Consider the following 15,735-nt stretch of genomic DNA (forward strand, 5'->3'; position numbering starts at 1 on the left):
GCGACAATGTCCCTCGCATCGCATCCCACGGAGCCCGGACCCAAATCGGGCATTTCCAGGGGGGTGACACGGGTTCGGGGATGCTTTGGCTACCCCCAGCCCCAAAGGGTCTCAGCCGAAAGCAGAGCCCACCCTCCTGGGCACCCTCAGGGCTCCAGGGTTCCCACTCCCGCTGGACCAGAGCCATTCGCTGAGGGACCAGTGGAGCCCAGCACGCTCATCCCTCACTTCCACTCCTTTTTCCCGGGATGTGCTCAGGATAAATCCGATCCCCAACCTCTGTGTGGGCACAACTTTTTTTTTTTTTTTTTATGGCAAAATCTGGATTTAATGGGAAAATCCCAGAATTGCTGTTTTTTGGGGGTTTTTTTTTTTTTTTTTTTTTTTTTCCAAACTCCACTGGAAGCAGATTTCATTAACTAACACAGCAAAGCCCACACAAATAAACTGCAATCAGCTGCCTCACAGGGCTTGGTCTTTAAGTGAAGGTCACTTAATGGTGCTGGAATGGCGCTGGAAGCCCAGGGAGGCTTTGGAGAGCCCTCTGAACACCTGGCTGCCAGGCCCTAGGCTTCACAGCATTTCCAGCGTTGCCAAAAGCCCAGTTCTGAGGGTTTTATCTCAGAGATTAACCCCACTGCTGCTGCTAACGCTGCAGGGTGTCTGTGTGTGTGTGTGTGCTTTATGTGGTCCCTGGATTTGCACTTGGGTTTTTTTGGCCATGAAGCTGTCAAGCTGGTTTTCTGCAATTGAAAATTCGTCTCGGAAAAAAAAAGGCAAAGCAACGCACAGGTACCAAACACTGTCACCAATCCAGGCTCTGTGGCTTTCACCCTAGCCCTGCTGACCTGGAGTTTGAACCAAAATCAAGATGTTTGCCCTTGCATCCCCTCCCAGCCCACATCCCCCAACAAGGGGGAAGCCCTGCCACCAAGCCCACCAGGGACCTGCAGCTCCACACAGGTCTTCCTCTTCCAACTCCACCAGTTCCTGCCCTCAAGATCTGTCTCTTCTGTTTCTCTCTTGAGAAACACCCCGGAAAGTGTTTTTTCACCCATAACGTTGACACCCACCTCTGGCCTGGGGCAAGGGCCTGACTTCATTGACGTCGGGCTCACTGTTGGGTTGGTGCACCTCCACCATGATGAAATGCTGGTTGGCCATGGCCTGGGGGCTGCCCTTGTCCGGTGGAGGGGGTGCCGGGTGGGATGGGGGAGGAGGAGGGGATGGGGAAGGGGGGCTCTGAAGCCCACCGGCTGAAGGGCCTTCCGGAGATGGGCTCTTCAATCTGGTTGGGGACTGGACTCTGGGGAAGGGGCCGATGGGGTGTTGGTTGACCAAGGAGAGCTGGGCATCCATTTGCCTCCTGGAGCTGTGCAGGGCTGGGGAAATGGTAGCGTAGATTGCGCTCGGGGCAGACTCCTCGGTGGATGTGGTAGCTGTGGAGGTCACGCTGACTGTGTCCTTCTCGGGATGGCTAAGAGGGAGCGTGGGGTTTCGGGGGGCCACAAAGAAGAGGCCTGACTGAGAGGACTCAGAGGAAGGGCGCTTGGGCTTGTCTTTCCCTGGGTTTCTGTGCTGGGCAGCAGAGGGGTCCAGCATCTGAGGGGCTGAAGGAGGAGGTGGAGGCTTGAAGTTGGGTGGTTCATCTGGGAAGGAGGAGAGATCATCCTGCCAAACCAAGAACAGAAGCCTTTAGGACACCAGGCTCCGCTGTGAGAACCTCCCCAGGCCCACAGTCACCTGCATCTGCCTTCTCACAGGGACCGTGGCAAAACGAGCTGATTTTCAGAGAAACGCCTTTCTGATCTTACTGACACTCAGAATACGACTCACAAATGAGGACGATTAGAGGACAAACTAACCAACTTTTGCTCTGGTTTGCACAGATGCTACCCTTATTCAGGCAGCCAGAATCCTTCATCCTAACTTGTCTGATTAATTTGCTCCAGTGACTGCAGTGACATCCAAGGGCGGGTGATGCAGCAAAGAGCTACAGAAGCTGAGGAAAAACTCTGTATTATCAATCTCATAGAATTATGGTATGGTTAGGGCTGGAAGGGACCTTAAAGATCATCCAGTCCCAACTCCCTGCCCTGGGCAGGGACACCTCCCACCAGACCAGGTTTCTCAAAGCCCCCTCCAACCTGGCCTTGAACCCTCCAGGGATGGGGCAGCCACAGCTTCTCTGGGCAACCTGGGCCAGGGTCTCACCATCCTCACAGCAAAGAATTTTTTCCTAATATCTCATCTTAATCTCCCCTCTTTCAGTGTCAAACCCTTCCCCCTCCTCCTATCGCTACACTCCCTGATAAATTTGCCTCCAGCTCCTATCTGAGGCACGGTGTCTTACCAGGGAGATGTCCGGCAGGGTGTTGATGCTACTTTGGTGGCCATCTCCACCTCCCTCCAACTCTGAAGTGTTCTGAGAGGGCAAAGAAGGAAGAGAAAACCAGGTCACAGCAGCAAGAAGCAACTACCGCAGTGCCAGCATGATGGGGAACATGCAGAGTGATGCACTGCCCAAACCCTCCACGCAAGGCCAGCCTTTCACCCAAAGGTTTTGGTTCCCTGGGAGGTTCCCTGGAGACCCACATGTATGAGCAAAGCAACTTGGTTGGGAAAACGACTCTCCCAAGCCAAGAAGCGTGCTCAAAGCATGCTGTGATCCTCACCTACCAGGACCATTTCTTCTGTAGCAGAGGAGCATCCTCCTCAACCCAAACCTCAGCTCCTCTCTGTAATTTGGAAGGAGGGGAGGAACTCGGTGGGCTGCAGGTTCAATACCTGGATCTTTCCCAGGAGAAGGGCAACGACAAAGTCTAGAAGTTCCCTCCCTTGCAAAGCAGAGCAGTCGGTCTCAGATGCAAATAGAAGCCGCTGCCACTGCCTTCCCTTCATGAGTCATGTTGTCATTAGACAATGTCACAACACACCTCTGAACACATCACAGTTCCAGAAATCAATAAGGGCTTTGGGAATCTGTCAGTCTGTCTGCACAGGGGCAGCTGTCAGTCAGGAGGGACCCAAGGAGAGGATGCTGGATACTGTCAAGCAAAGAGGCACCCTGGCTAAGTAACAGAACTGGGCAGAACTGGGGGGTTACAGGGGAGGCTGGGTGTGGAGCTCTGCCCTGGGTGGGGTGAGCCCAGCTGGGGAGCCCAGCTGGTCCCGAGTCCAGCCCAGAGCCCTGGGCTGGACCTGCTTTGCCCCAGGCAGGCACCAGGTACAGTCCCGGGGGATGCTCTGCCCGCGGTGCACAGCCCCAGCTCTGCCTGGGTCCCCTCCAAGAGCAAACCCAGACTCAGCACCCCCCTCCCACAGTAACTCCCGAGCTGGAGAGGCGTCTGCCGCTGCTCAGAAAGGGTGTACTTCATTTCCATCACGTTCACGGGATGTTTGTGTGTTTGTGCCGGAATGGGCAGGGTACAGTTTGTGTTTTAACTGCCTGTTATTTATTGCAGGGTAAACAACTGATTAGTTGAAACGCTGGTGCATCTGCATTTCCCCCATCTGCTGGAGGCTGCTGCTGTGCCTGTAAGATGTTAGCGTCCCAAAATAGACACGGGAGACAATTAAGAGCATTAGAGAAGCAGCAACAACATTGATGGAAAGTGCTTTTATCTCTGTGGCTTCAGAAGGAACCCTGGAGAATGAGAACTAAAAGAAATGGCTTGTTGCGAGGGTGACGGGGAAAGTACTAGCTTGGGAAACCACTCCATCCTCTGAGGAGGGTTGATTTTATCATCAATTAATGCAACGTAAAGGCAGGTGGCTTGTGAAAGGGAAACATCCCCTACCCCTTCTTGGGTTGGTGTGTCCAAGCCAAGGCAGAAGACAGATTTGTCTGAAACACATGGCAGCAGCGACAGAAAGACCAGGGTTCAGCCAGACCTGACGTGCCACAGGACTGAGAAGGTCCAATCACCGGCAGGAAGGACTGGGCGATACCATATGTCTGAGGCTGGAGAAGAGGCAGGTAGGAATATTTCAAAAGATTAAAATGATCGTGAACTGCTCTGGGCTGTGCACACCATGAGAAATAGGACTTCAGATTTGACTGAAGTGCCAATGAGTGTTCAAGTGCCATCGTGTCCCTGGGTGATGCCAAGGAGCAGAGATGCTCAGCTGGACAAAACGGCAACAAACTGCACCAGAGTATTCGCCACAGAGCTCCCTCCCTGTGCCATCATTTTCTCTTTAACGAGAAAGCTGCTCTGCAGAAACCTGCCCAAGTATCACCCCCCCCACACACACACCAGCCCACCTCCAGATGCTGCCCAGAGCATTTAATCCAGCCAAATGGCTGCGTGCACAAGGAAAGGAGCCAAGGCGGGGATGGTGGCATTTCAGCAGCAGCCTGGTGGCGTTTGGCAGGGTCTCAGCTGTGTCCCCAACCCTTCCCTCTCCAGCCCTGCCTCTGCCAGCCTCATCCTACCTCCAAGAGGTCACTGAGCTCTTGGCAAACGCACGAGGACCAGAGCCCTGCGATATGACTGGGAGCGGGGGTCATATCAAATATATATGTGAAATACTCATAATTAAATTCACTCTACTAAATAGAGAAGAGCCTGATGCCCCTAAAATCTGGCAGTGCCATCTCCCCCAGTCCTGCCACCGAATTCTCTGCCCACCACCGAGACATCAAGCCCATCCTAGAGGGCACCATGTGTCCCAGTCCTGACCTCGTAGCTAGGACTGGTCTGCACTGGGATTTGACTCCTGCTGGCAAACGGAGGGTGCCCCCAGTGTCCCCCAGCTGCCCCCAGTGTCCCCCTGCCAGCCCAGCCAGATGGCCCTCCCCGAACAGCCAGGGACACTAACACTGGCTCATCTTCTTCTGGGCACTTTTTTTCTGCTGAACCGTGCAAGCAGGAGATTTGCCTTTCCCCAAGCTTAGGACTTTTGGGGGCAAAAGCAATTAAATCAAAATTGCTCTGGGCTATAAAATGTAATGGCTTTTAAGCTGAGCACATTTGCTTTCAGGAATTGGCTATTTTAAGATTCTGCTTTCCTGGATTTCCCTTGAAAGACCCATTGAAGCCACATGCCACTGCTCTGAAAAATGAGTATTTATTGAGGAGGCTGCTCCCCCCTGCTGTCTCCCTGCTCCTTTACCCCATCTATTTTCTAGTTACTTATAGAAATTGGGGGCCAGACGAGGCCCTTCCAGCCCCTCTGCAGGGTGCAGCTGGAAAACTTTTGTCCTTCCTCTCTTACACGGAGCCCACGGCAGGAGCGATGGAGCTGGAGAGCATCTTTCAGACAGGCAGCCACTTCCCATTCGCAGATTAAGTGCTGGAGAAACTGCCACCTCCCTGGGGAATACAACCCAACCTTTAATTAACCTCACAGCTCCAAATGAGTCCCTTATTTTCCAGTTACTGCTAACAAGAGCTTTTCAGAGCTACTCAGCCTGACTCCCGCAGGGTTTAAATTTTGAACAACTGCTCCAGTTTTAGAATAAGCCCAGCTTTCCTCCTCTCTCCCCATCCCTCTCCCACCCCACAACCCCATAACCCATAGGGCTGGAGGAGCCCCAGAGGCCCTGGCCCTGCCCCAGCCTGAGCACAGACCTCTCTGACATCAGGGTGTCACAATGGTGGCCATGGGGTGGCTTCACTCTGTCCTCATGACCTGAGAGGATCGTGCCAAGAACATGGGAACCCTCCACACGGGATGTCTGTGCCTGTCCTGGTGGGGGTCAGAGGACATCTGGGAGCTGGAGCAGGTAATGGGGGGCACAGGTGAGGAAGATGTCCCCTGTTTCTCTGCTCTCCCTCTGGGGACACAGAGATCATCTGCCAAAGAGGCTGCGGGCTCTTGTGCCCGAGATTCACTTTCCAGAGCAAGGAACAGCTCAGTGCCATCCTCTTCTGACTTATATTCCTTGTGAAACAGAGACCCAAGGCAGTCAGGGGTCAGTAACTCAGCTGGGTGACCATGCCAGGTCCTGCAACAATCCTGCAGTTTCGGGGAGCTGGGAGCAAGTCAGCACCTGTGGAATCAGGCCCTGGGAGGAGAAGGCATCTTTGGGCGGCAGCGTCTTTGCTAGGAGGCAGAGGAGAAGAAAAATAAAATCAAGAGGGATTTCAGTTCCTTAATCCTAACAACGAGGGCTGGGCAGGAGGTAGGGACGAAGGAAATGCTAGACTGCCTTGCTTGTAAGCAATTAGAAACTCCTACTGCTCTGACCAGACAAGTTGCATCTGATTATTTCAGTCTACAATTAACCTCTGCTTTGCAGGACTTGTCTTGAGAACCAAGATTTACAAGAGGTGACAGTGACACTCAGGCAGACACACATCGTATCTGGGGGGCACCATCAAACACAGCTTTACCTCATCTCTGAGTGTCCTTCAAGCATCCCACAACGGAGTCACTTTTCATATGGCAGGTTCTGATCAGCCTCATACGGGTGATTTTTCGTGTAAGTTCACCCACCAACCCATGGAGAGCTGACGGGACAGGGGGCCTGGTCTAGTGTCACTGCCTTTGGTCACAAAGCCAAAGAAATCTGTGTCCCACGGTTCAGGGTGGCTGAGATAGACTCACTCTGGGAACACTCCAGCTTTCCTCTTCTGGATAAGTGCCATTCCCGAGGGAGGTGGCTTTTGGGCCAGGTTCACAGCTACCAGAGCTCCTTCCTCCCAAAGCAGTACTAGAAACTCTCAGCTTCACTGCTGCTGTGTGTGCTCAACCCTCTGACCCCTGTGAGTTCTTCCCAGATGAGGAGGAGGGAACGTTCTCCGCACCACGGAGCTGCTCTGCAGGGCACAAACCTGCAGCTCTTCTCAGCCTCCTCCCAACCAAGAGCTCCGTTATCAGGGAATCACGGAATTGTCAGAGTTGGAAGGGACCTCTAGAGATCATCTAGTCCAACTCCCCTGTCAAAGCAGGGTTGCCCAGAGCACATCACTCAGGACTGCATCCAGGTGGGTCTTGAAAATCTCCAGAGAAGGGGATTCCACGACCTCCCTGGGCAGCCTGTTCCAGGGCTCTGTCATCCTCACCAGAAAGAAGTTCTTCCTCATATTTGAATGGAACTTCCCATGTTTCAGCTTGTGCCTGTTGCCCCTTGTCCTGTCACTGGGAACCACTGAAAAGAGTCCGGCTCCATCCTCCTTCAACCCACCCTTTAGATACTTGGAAGCATTAATAAGGTCTCCCCTCAGCCTTCTCTTCTCCAGGCTGAAGAGCCCCAGCTCTCTCAGCCTTTCCTCACCAGGGAGATGCTCCAATCCCTCAATGCTGGACTCTCTCCAGTACTTCCCTGTCTCTCTTGAACTGGGGAGCCCAGAACTGGACACAGTATTCCAGTTGTGGTCTCACCAGTGCAGAGTAGAGGGGGAGAATGACCTCCCTCGACCTACTGGCCACACTCTTCCCTGTGCAGCCCAGGATTCTGTTGGCCCTCTTGGCCACAAGGGCACATTGCTGGCTCATGGATAATTTACTGTCTATGAGGACCCCCAGATCCGTCTCCTCAGAACTGCTTTCCAGCTCTCCCCGCATCCGTGTCTACCCTCTTTAAACTCTGCATGAGGATATCTCCAAGGCTGAACACGCACAACGCGAGTACACTGACTCCTCCTTGCCCTGCCGTGCAGATTTTTGCAGACCGTAAGGAAAATTCTCCCCCATCCCCTGAGGATACGTGATGGGATGTGACCAGCCTACTGGTATTTAGCCAGGGTGCCTGTACAGCGAGACAGCACAGCAGCAGGAAGAGGCAACAAGGCAGGAAGGGCAGTCTGGGGTCCATCAGGCATCAACAAGGCAGGAAGGGCAGTCTGGGGTCCATCAGGCATCAACAAGGCAGGAAGGGCAGTCTGGGGTCCATCAGGCATCAACGCTGCTGGTCCTTCTAAAAACCCAGTATCAGCAGCACCCAGGGCTTTAGTGCAAGCAGGAGACACTGGTACCAACTGGGTTTGGTTCCAGGCTAAGTCTTGCCTGCGCTGCAGGGGAAAGGGACTCCGGACCCAGCCAGAGGAAGAAAAGGCAGAGATGGGTGAAAAGAGGTGGCTGTTCACGTGGCTGAGTCGCATGCTGGCCCCTGGACGGCTTGTCGCCCCCCCGGCCTCCCACCCCACGCACATCCGCACGCGCTCCCAACCCCTCTCCTATGGCAACCGCAGCGCTCGAGCTCCCCGTCTCGCTGACAGCCCCTACCTCCATCAGGTCTATTAGCCACAAGAGTCGCTCCTGGGGATGTGCGAGGGGAAAAGCAGATTAAAACAAGCATAAAAGCGAAAACATAACATCAGGGAGGCTGCGGAACAAATGAGCAATACAAGCAAATCCCGGCACAAAGCATCCCTCCTCCCCCGGAACCCACCCTGCAGAATCCAGCGGCACCCAGGGCTGGATGGGAAGGCTGAAATGAGCCCCTCCTGCGAGAGGGGCTGGGGAGGGCAACAGCAGTGGGGGCAAACAGTTTGGGAGCTCTGCCCCTCTCATCTCTCTCCTGCCAGCCGAGAGAAGCTCCCATCCACCACAAGCTGATGTTCTCTGCTTGGCAGAGGTTTCAGTGGTGACAACCATCTCATGCGTTTGTGTTCCCACCACCTGCGGCAGAGCTCAGAGGAGCGGTATGTTCTCATGCCCAGGGAAAGAGATGACACACTGCCAGGGAGGACCTGTAGTGTGACTGAGGGACACATGTTCTGGAAGGAAGCTCTTAAAACAGTGGTGTCCACTCCCTCCTCTACGCCAGAACAGCACCCCGACCTCCGGGCTCGTGTGCCACGGTGGGGCTGGGCCACCGCTCACACACCAGGCCAAGCGGCGACGCTTGGCAGGTGGTGTCATGGAGCAGGAGGGAGAGAACGGTGGACCCGAAGCAAAGGTACAGCCCCAGGCACGGGGATGGCATGGGGACAGGGTGCCACGCTCAGCACACAACCCCTGGCAAACTTTTGTTAGCCCTGGGATACTTCAGCAAGATTCTCCCAGCAGGCCTTCGGAGAGCAGAGCAAAACTCGCTTCGTTTATCCTCATCCAGAAAGGATCTCATCGTAATCCATCCTGAACGGAGCAGATGGCTTTCCTACGGGTTGTTTGTGAAGTCAAGGGGACAAAAGCACAGCTCTGATGCTCGGAAACTCTCCGAGGCCTCTTGGGAGGCTGGACCACGCTGTGCAGGGAGGAACAGCCCCAAGAATCCCCCTGTTGGCTGTTGCCTGGACCCTCCACAGCAGAATCCCACTCCCCCTGGCCGGGGGCTGCTTTCCTTGCTGTCAAACTTGCAGAAAGCCCATTGTCATCCATTCTTTTCATCAAGGTTTTAATTTCCAAGGTTGCTAATGCATTTATGATGAAAGGCATTTTACGGCTGGGAAATTAATTTCGGGATTGTGTGCCTGCACACTCTGAGGTGATTACGATAACTTAATTAGACGGTGCGTGCGATGAAGGCCTGGGCAGAGAGATGTGGGAGCAACGCCGCTTAATGCTGGGAGAGGATGCAGCTGGCCTGGCCACTGCGGTCCCCAATGGGACAGGGAACAGGCAGCCGGAGCCTTTAAGGATGTGATTTAAAAGCGACAGCCAGAGCTGGTGAATAGCAGCCACAAGTCACTGAGATTTTTGCATGGATGCAGCTCCTGTTGCCCGGTGGAGGTCCTGGAAGGGAGGCAGACGTCCTCCCTCACTGGGGACAAAGTGACACTTAGCACCGGGCCCAGCCCCCATGCAGAGGAGAGCAGCATCTCAGTTTCGGGGCACAGAGATCCCAAGCACGAGTCACAGCATCACCTCATTGCACCTACAAATCATGCTACTGCAGGAAAAAATAAAAAGCTTAGGGGGAATCCATGGGGGAAGCAGCCTGAGCAGGGTTTCCTGCGGGGTGAAATGCCTTTCTAGCACTCCAGGGAAAGGAGTTTGTCGTAGGGCTGCCAGGAGCAAGTGTTGAAAGACAAAGGAAGAGCCAGGAGGGACTTACCCGGGCCGAGCTGACGGTGGTGGCAGTGAAGTGACTGCTGGAGGAAGAGACGGTGTCGCTGTAGGACATCATAGAGTAGGAGTCGGTGCCGACGCTGGGCCCCGAGGGCTGTCGAGCCTTCATGGACTCGATCTCTCTCTTCAGCACCAGGTTGTCGAAGCGGTCGAGGTCTTGCGGGGAGATCACACCCCGCACCTCTGAAAGCAGTGAGAACTGGGCCAGGCAGACAGACAACCAAAGAGAGGTTGAAGCACGACCATATTCCTGGGTAGGTGAAGACCCATCCTCCCACACTGTTCATCGGTGGTAACGAGATGTACCAGCGGATAACGCATGAGGAGGTTGGGTCCTAAACTTTACCAGAAGCTCCTCTGGCACCAAACACCAGCCTGTATCCCCCATCATGTCCTACATCTACATTTGGCTTTCATCCCCTCACCCTTGACACTGAGCAGAAAACCTTGAAGGCTCCGAGCCGCAGGGTGACAATGGCTCTGCTCAGTCCACCAGGTACCAAAAACTGTCCCTGATCTTGGTGTGGGCCTCACCTTAGCGTGTGTATTGAGTAGCTCGAAGAGCGCCATGACCAGAGCATCCACGGAGATGTTGCCTTCCTTATACTCATCAAGGTAGTAGCCCATGGTCGCCCGCTCCTGTTCGTTCAGCAGGTGCCGTGCCTGTTCCTCCAGCATGACTCGGGTCTGGTTCACCATGCTGCTCAGTGTCACCTGTGAGCCAGCCAGGCCCCGGTAAAACATGGGCTGCAGAAGAAGACAGGAGACAGGCATTGGCCTGGGATGCTGGCCTGTATCAGGAACAGCGTGGTGGGTAGGAATCAGGAGGTACTCAGCACTGGTGAGGCTCCACCTCTAGTACTGTGTCCAGTTTTGGGCCCCTCACCACAAAAAAAGATATTGAGGGGTTGGAGCGGGTCCAGAGAAGGGCAACGGAGCTGGTGAGGGGTCTGGAGCACAAGTCTTGTGAGAAGAGGCTGAGGGAGCTGGGGGGGTTCAGCCTGGAGAAAAGGAGGCTGTGGGGAGACCTTCTCACTCTCTACAACTCCCTGAAAGGAGGGTGTAGCCAGGGGGGGTCGGTCTCTTCTCCCAAGGAACAGGCGATGGGACAAGAGGAAACGGCCTCAAGTTGTGCCAGGGGAGGTTCAGATTGGATATTAGGAAAAGTATTTACACTGAAAGGGTTACTAAGCCTTGGAATGGGCTGCCCAGGGAAGGGGTTGAGGCACCATCTCTGGAGGTATTCAAAAGACAGGTTGACATAGTGCTTAGGGACATGGTTTAGTGATGGTTTTTTAATCAGAGTTAGGTTGATGGTTGGACTGGATGATCTTAAAGATCCCTTCCAACCCAGACAATTCTGTGATTCTGTGAATGAGCTGCTGAAAGGAGGGAAGCCATCCCTCTGCTGAGACAGCTGGGAAACACAGGCAGGATCAAGAATTGTCCCCTTGCCCCGGGCTCTGCCCACCAGCCCAAGCTGCTCTTACCCAACTACCTGTGGCCAAGCTGGGAAGCAGGACTGGAAGGGGGACTGGAGGCAGTTACCCCCAAGGACTGACCGGCACGGCCGTTCCCTCAGTGTCACTACTTGGCTGGGTAACTCCAGAGCCATGAGACTATGTGGCACCAGTTGAATAAATAAAGCAGCTTCCCAGCTCTGCTGAGCCATCATGGATGCTGCCCCTTGACCAGTTATTGATTTAACAGCAGCCTGTGTTGCTTCCTGGCAGACCTGGGGGAACTGGGGCCATCCAGAAGCTTCCCATCTTTACAGAAGCTTCCCATGATGTGTAAAAGGCACTTTTACCTCCACTGCAAACTCGAAGAAAGAGCCAATGGCAACCAGAGGAGTCCCAGGGAGAGACATGTCTGGCTGCAGATGAAAGGCTTTTTTCTTTGAGAGGGATTTCTAAGAGGAGGTCCTCGCTGTTCCCCTCCCAGGCAGTGCTGGCACAGTCGGCCCAGGGATATGGAGCCAGGAGAGACCCTGACTATCCCGGAGACAGAGGAGTTGAGGCTGGGGAGCGTGTTTTGCCAGCAAACAGCTCAAAGCCTTTATCAGCGAGAGCCACCTGTGAAACCTCCCTGCTTCATTTCCATTTAAAAGAAATGTGCTTTGCCAGGAGGTGTTAGGAGAAGACAGGCTGGCACAGAATGACAGTCCCAGCAGTGGGTGAAGTCCCTGTCACTGCCGCAGCCCTGCCACTGGCTGGTGTGCTGGAGAGGGCTGGCTCAGCTCTGCTTCGGGGTGGGAAAGATCCCAGGAGCTCTGTGTAGGGCTGACAGCCACCACGTGGAAGTCGTCATGGTCACCTCTGCAGGGTGGAGGGGACCCCCACGGTCCTTGCCCGTGTGTGATCATTGCCCCTTGGCCATTAATGTGATCGTTTCCAGGCTGTGAGGTACCAGATATGCTGACCCACCAGCGGCACAGGAGAGGGGACACCCAGTACGTCACTGGCAACATGAGGTGGGAAGGAGAAAAGCTAAAGCCAGCTAAAACCTCATAAAACTAGCATCCCTTTTATAATCAGGAGCACAAAGCCCTCCCTCCCATGGAAAATAAGAGACAATAATGGTGATTTTTTCCCCAAGGCATCAGGAATGCCTGGTATCTCTTACCCTGGCTGTGGCCTCCGCAGCATGGTTGCCCACTGCCCTGCGAGGAGGGAGAAGATCAGTTAGCACCGAGCAGCACATGCCCATCACTCATCACCGGAGTCCCAGCACGAGGTCTGTTACATTCTCTCCTCTCTGTGCCTGGAGGCTAAAAGCTTCTGGCCTGAGAGGACAAGGAAAGGGCAGCAGCACATTGTCCAGACCTGATCCACCTTACAAACCAGAGATGCTGTCTTCTAAGCACCAGATATGGGGGCCACGTGGCCAAGAACTCAGTGTGCCCCCATCAACAGGTTGCCCACGCACATCTCAGAGCATCAGGTTGCCACCATGTCACATACCAGGGCTCTGCACCCACCCTGGGTGACTGCATGCACCAAACAGGAGCTCTAAGCTGACCTACGAACACAAGAAGCTCACGCGGGGTCCATCAGGCACGTACCCTGTGGAGTTGACGAGGGTCTCTCCGATCTGGGAGCTTGCTATCCACCTGGTCTCGTCCACGGTGGTGCGGGCATGGGGCAGCCTCCCGATGTCCTTCACCGTCATGATGAGGTGGCGGGAAGACTTGAGGAGCTTCACCGCCTCATCGTGGGGGATGCTGAGGAAGCTCCTGCCGTTCACCTCCAGGATCTGGTCTCCGACCTGCAGAGCAAGGATGGAGTGAGCTGGCAGGCGCTGGGGGCTTTCCTGTTAGGAATGTATTGCCTTCTCCCACCAGGGAAGGGCTACTCAATCTAACCCACCACCAAACCAGGGACACAGCAATTAGAGGGACCAAGAAAAACGAGGGAGAGGGACCAAGCGCTGGTGGCTGGAGCCCAAGCACTCAAGCTAACAGCCAGTAAAGAATCAGGCTGTGCAGCCTGGAGGAGCCTGCTTAGGATCCCAAGTCAGACCAGTCTGCCCAGTCCCTTCCACTAACCAGATTTTCCAACCAACTCAGTTAGAAATGACCCCCAAAGAATATCAAGGCTTCCAGCCCCAATCCCTCCTGCTGATCTGGGAGGCCAGGAACCATCTGTGGAAGCCTCCAGACTCTGGATCTCTGTGTGGAGCAGGGAGCGTTCACCTCGAGTGTCTCACCAGAGCTTCCAGCTCTCTGTAAAGTGTGGGATCCGGGACAGCTGGATTTCATCTCCCCTCTCCTCCCATTTCCTCCCCAGCTGCTCCTGAAAGCTTTCATTTTATGGCCAGGCCTTTGCTGTCATCAGGAGCCTCCCCGACAGCCTGGCCATGTTTAAGACACAGCATTCATCTGGCATTTCCCCTTTCATCCCAGGTCCTCTTCCTCTTTGCTTCCAGAGCATTCAGTGCCATTCCTCCTCACTCCCGTATCCCAGTTCACCCTGTTTCTGATAACCCACCTCTTTGAAACTGCTCTTTCAGATCTTTGCTTAACCATGGGTTTCTGTTTAGCTCTGTCAAAACACTGTCTTAATCTCTTTACGCTGCAGTGCAAGCAGAATGAGACACTCCTTTAAATAACCCACCTCCATCTTGGAGGGAGAAGAGGAGAAAAGAGGGAGGAGGCGGAATTTCAAAGTCTAAGATAACAATTTGGAGAGTCAATGTCATCCTTTCAGTCCAGTCCATCTCATTCTGCTGGGTTAAGGAAGCCTCAGAGGACTTGGGATTGATTCTCCAGACTCTGACTCCAGTGAGAAGCCACGATTAACCACTGCCAAGTGGTGGGCTGTGACTCTGCTGTCACCCAAGTTTCCCCCAGCTCTACCCAGAACTCTGCTGGGGTGAAAGCGGGCATAAAGCCCGAGAGATCCGTCTGCTGCTTCAGCAAGGAAGGGAAGCAGTTGCTGATCCGAGGAGATAGCAGGCGATCCACAAATCACAGCACAGTCCCTGCGCTTGGACATGGCCTCTGTTTTATGTTACAGCCGCGCTGAAGATTCCGAAAGTACAGGGCCACAGCTTGCACCAGCTGCTCCCCAGGCACAGCACTGCCAGCTGAGATGGAGGAAGGCCGGGGGCCGTGGCAGCAGGACTGATGCACAAATCCAGGCACAAATACTGAGTTGGGAGGAGAATGGATCGAGAGCAGCCCTGAGGAGAAGGACTTGGGGGTGTTGGTGGATGAGAAGCTCAACATGAGCCGGCAACGTGCGCTGCCAGCCCAGAAAACCAACCGCATCCTGGGCTGCATCCCCAGGAGTGTGGCCAGCAGAGTGAGGGGGGGGATTCTGCCCCTCTGCTCCGCTCTGGGGAGACCCCCCTGCAGTGCTGCCTCCAGCTCTGGAGTCCTCAGCACAGGAAGGACATGGACCTGTTGGAATGGGTCCAGAGGAGGCCACAAAGATGCTTGGAGAGCTGGAGCCCCTGTGAGGCTGTGAGGACAGGCTGAGGACAGGCTGAGAGAGTTGGGGGGGTTCAGCATGGAGCAGAGAAGGCTCCAGGGAGACCTCAGAGCCTCTTCCAGTCCCTAAAGGGGCTCCAGGAGAGATGGGGAGGGACTCTTGATGAGGGAGGGGAGCCATAGGATGAGGGGTAATGGTTTTAAACTGAAAGAGGGGAGATTTAGATTAGGTATTAGGAAGAAATTTTTCCCTCTGAGATTGGTGAGACCCTGGCCCAGGTTGTCCAGAAGAAGCTGTGGCTGCCCCATCCCTGGAGGGGTTCAAGGCCAGGTTGGAGGGGGGCTTTGAGCAACCTGGTCTGGTGGGAGGTGTCCCTGCCCAGGGCAGGGGGGTGGGACTGGATGGTCTTTAAAGCCCCTTCTGACCTAAACCATTCTATGATTCTACATTTGGACAACTTGCACACTTGAGCACACATTCCCACCCCATTTCTGCTGCCCTGCACTGCTACTCCTGTGGCATCCAGATGGTCCATCCAACAACCATCGAGGCTTCCAGTCCAACAGGAAGGCACCTGTTGGACTTGTTGGTGTCAAGGCACCCACTGCTCTCACTTTGTCTTCCTGGGAGTTTCCCTTTTCTGCCAGGTCTTTTGATATTCCTGTGGCACCACGGCACTTCCCGGACTGCTGTAAAGTTGGCTCAATAGTAAAGAAAAACACCATTACCTTGAATTACGCTCCTCCCAGCAGCCCTCAAGGAGCGACTGCAGCAGTTTAACTGTTATTACATTCTGCTTTGTTTTGAAACGAGCCTTAAAGAAAATTCCAGGTGTCTT

The 15,735-nt window shown here is 54.3% G+C and overlaps 1 protein-coding gene across 1 annotated transcript in view; it reads right to left on the bottom strand.

The window, feature by feature from the left end:
• WHRN (whirlin) overlaps positions 1 to 15,735 on the bottom strand; it is a 59,410-nt gene that overhangs the window by 2,864 nt on the left and 40,811 nt on the right. Inside the window, exons 4-9 of the mRNA XM_074161251.1 lie at positions 13,028 to 13,230; positions 12,589 to 12,625; positions 10,498 to 10,710; positions 9,950 to 10,162; positions 2,354 to 2,425; positions 1,074 to 1,671 (exon numbers count right to left, since the gene is read on the bottom strand). Of these exons, the coding sequence (XP_074017352.1) occupies positions 1,074 to 1,671; positions 2,354 to 2,425; positions 9,950 to 10,162; positions 10,498 to 10,710; positions 12,589 to 12,625; positions 13,028 to 13,230 (1,336 nt within the window). The remainder of the gene's footprint in view (positions 1 to 1,073; positions 1,672 to 2,353; positions 2,426 to 9,949; positions 10,163 to 10,497; positions 10,711 to 12,588; positions 12,626 to 13,027; positions 13,231 to 15,735) is intronic.

This window comes from Numenius arquata, chromosome 19 (assembly GCF_964106895.1).
Source record: "Numenius arquata chromosome 19, bNumArq3.hap1.1, whole genome shotgun sequence".
Taxonomy (NCBI): Eukaryota; Metazoa; Chordata; class Aves; order Charadriiformes; family Scolopacidae; genus Numenius; species Numenius arquata.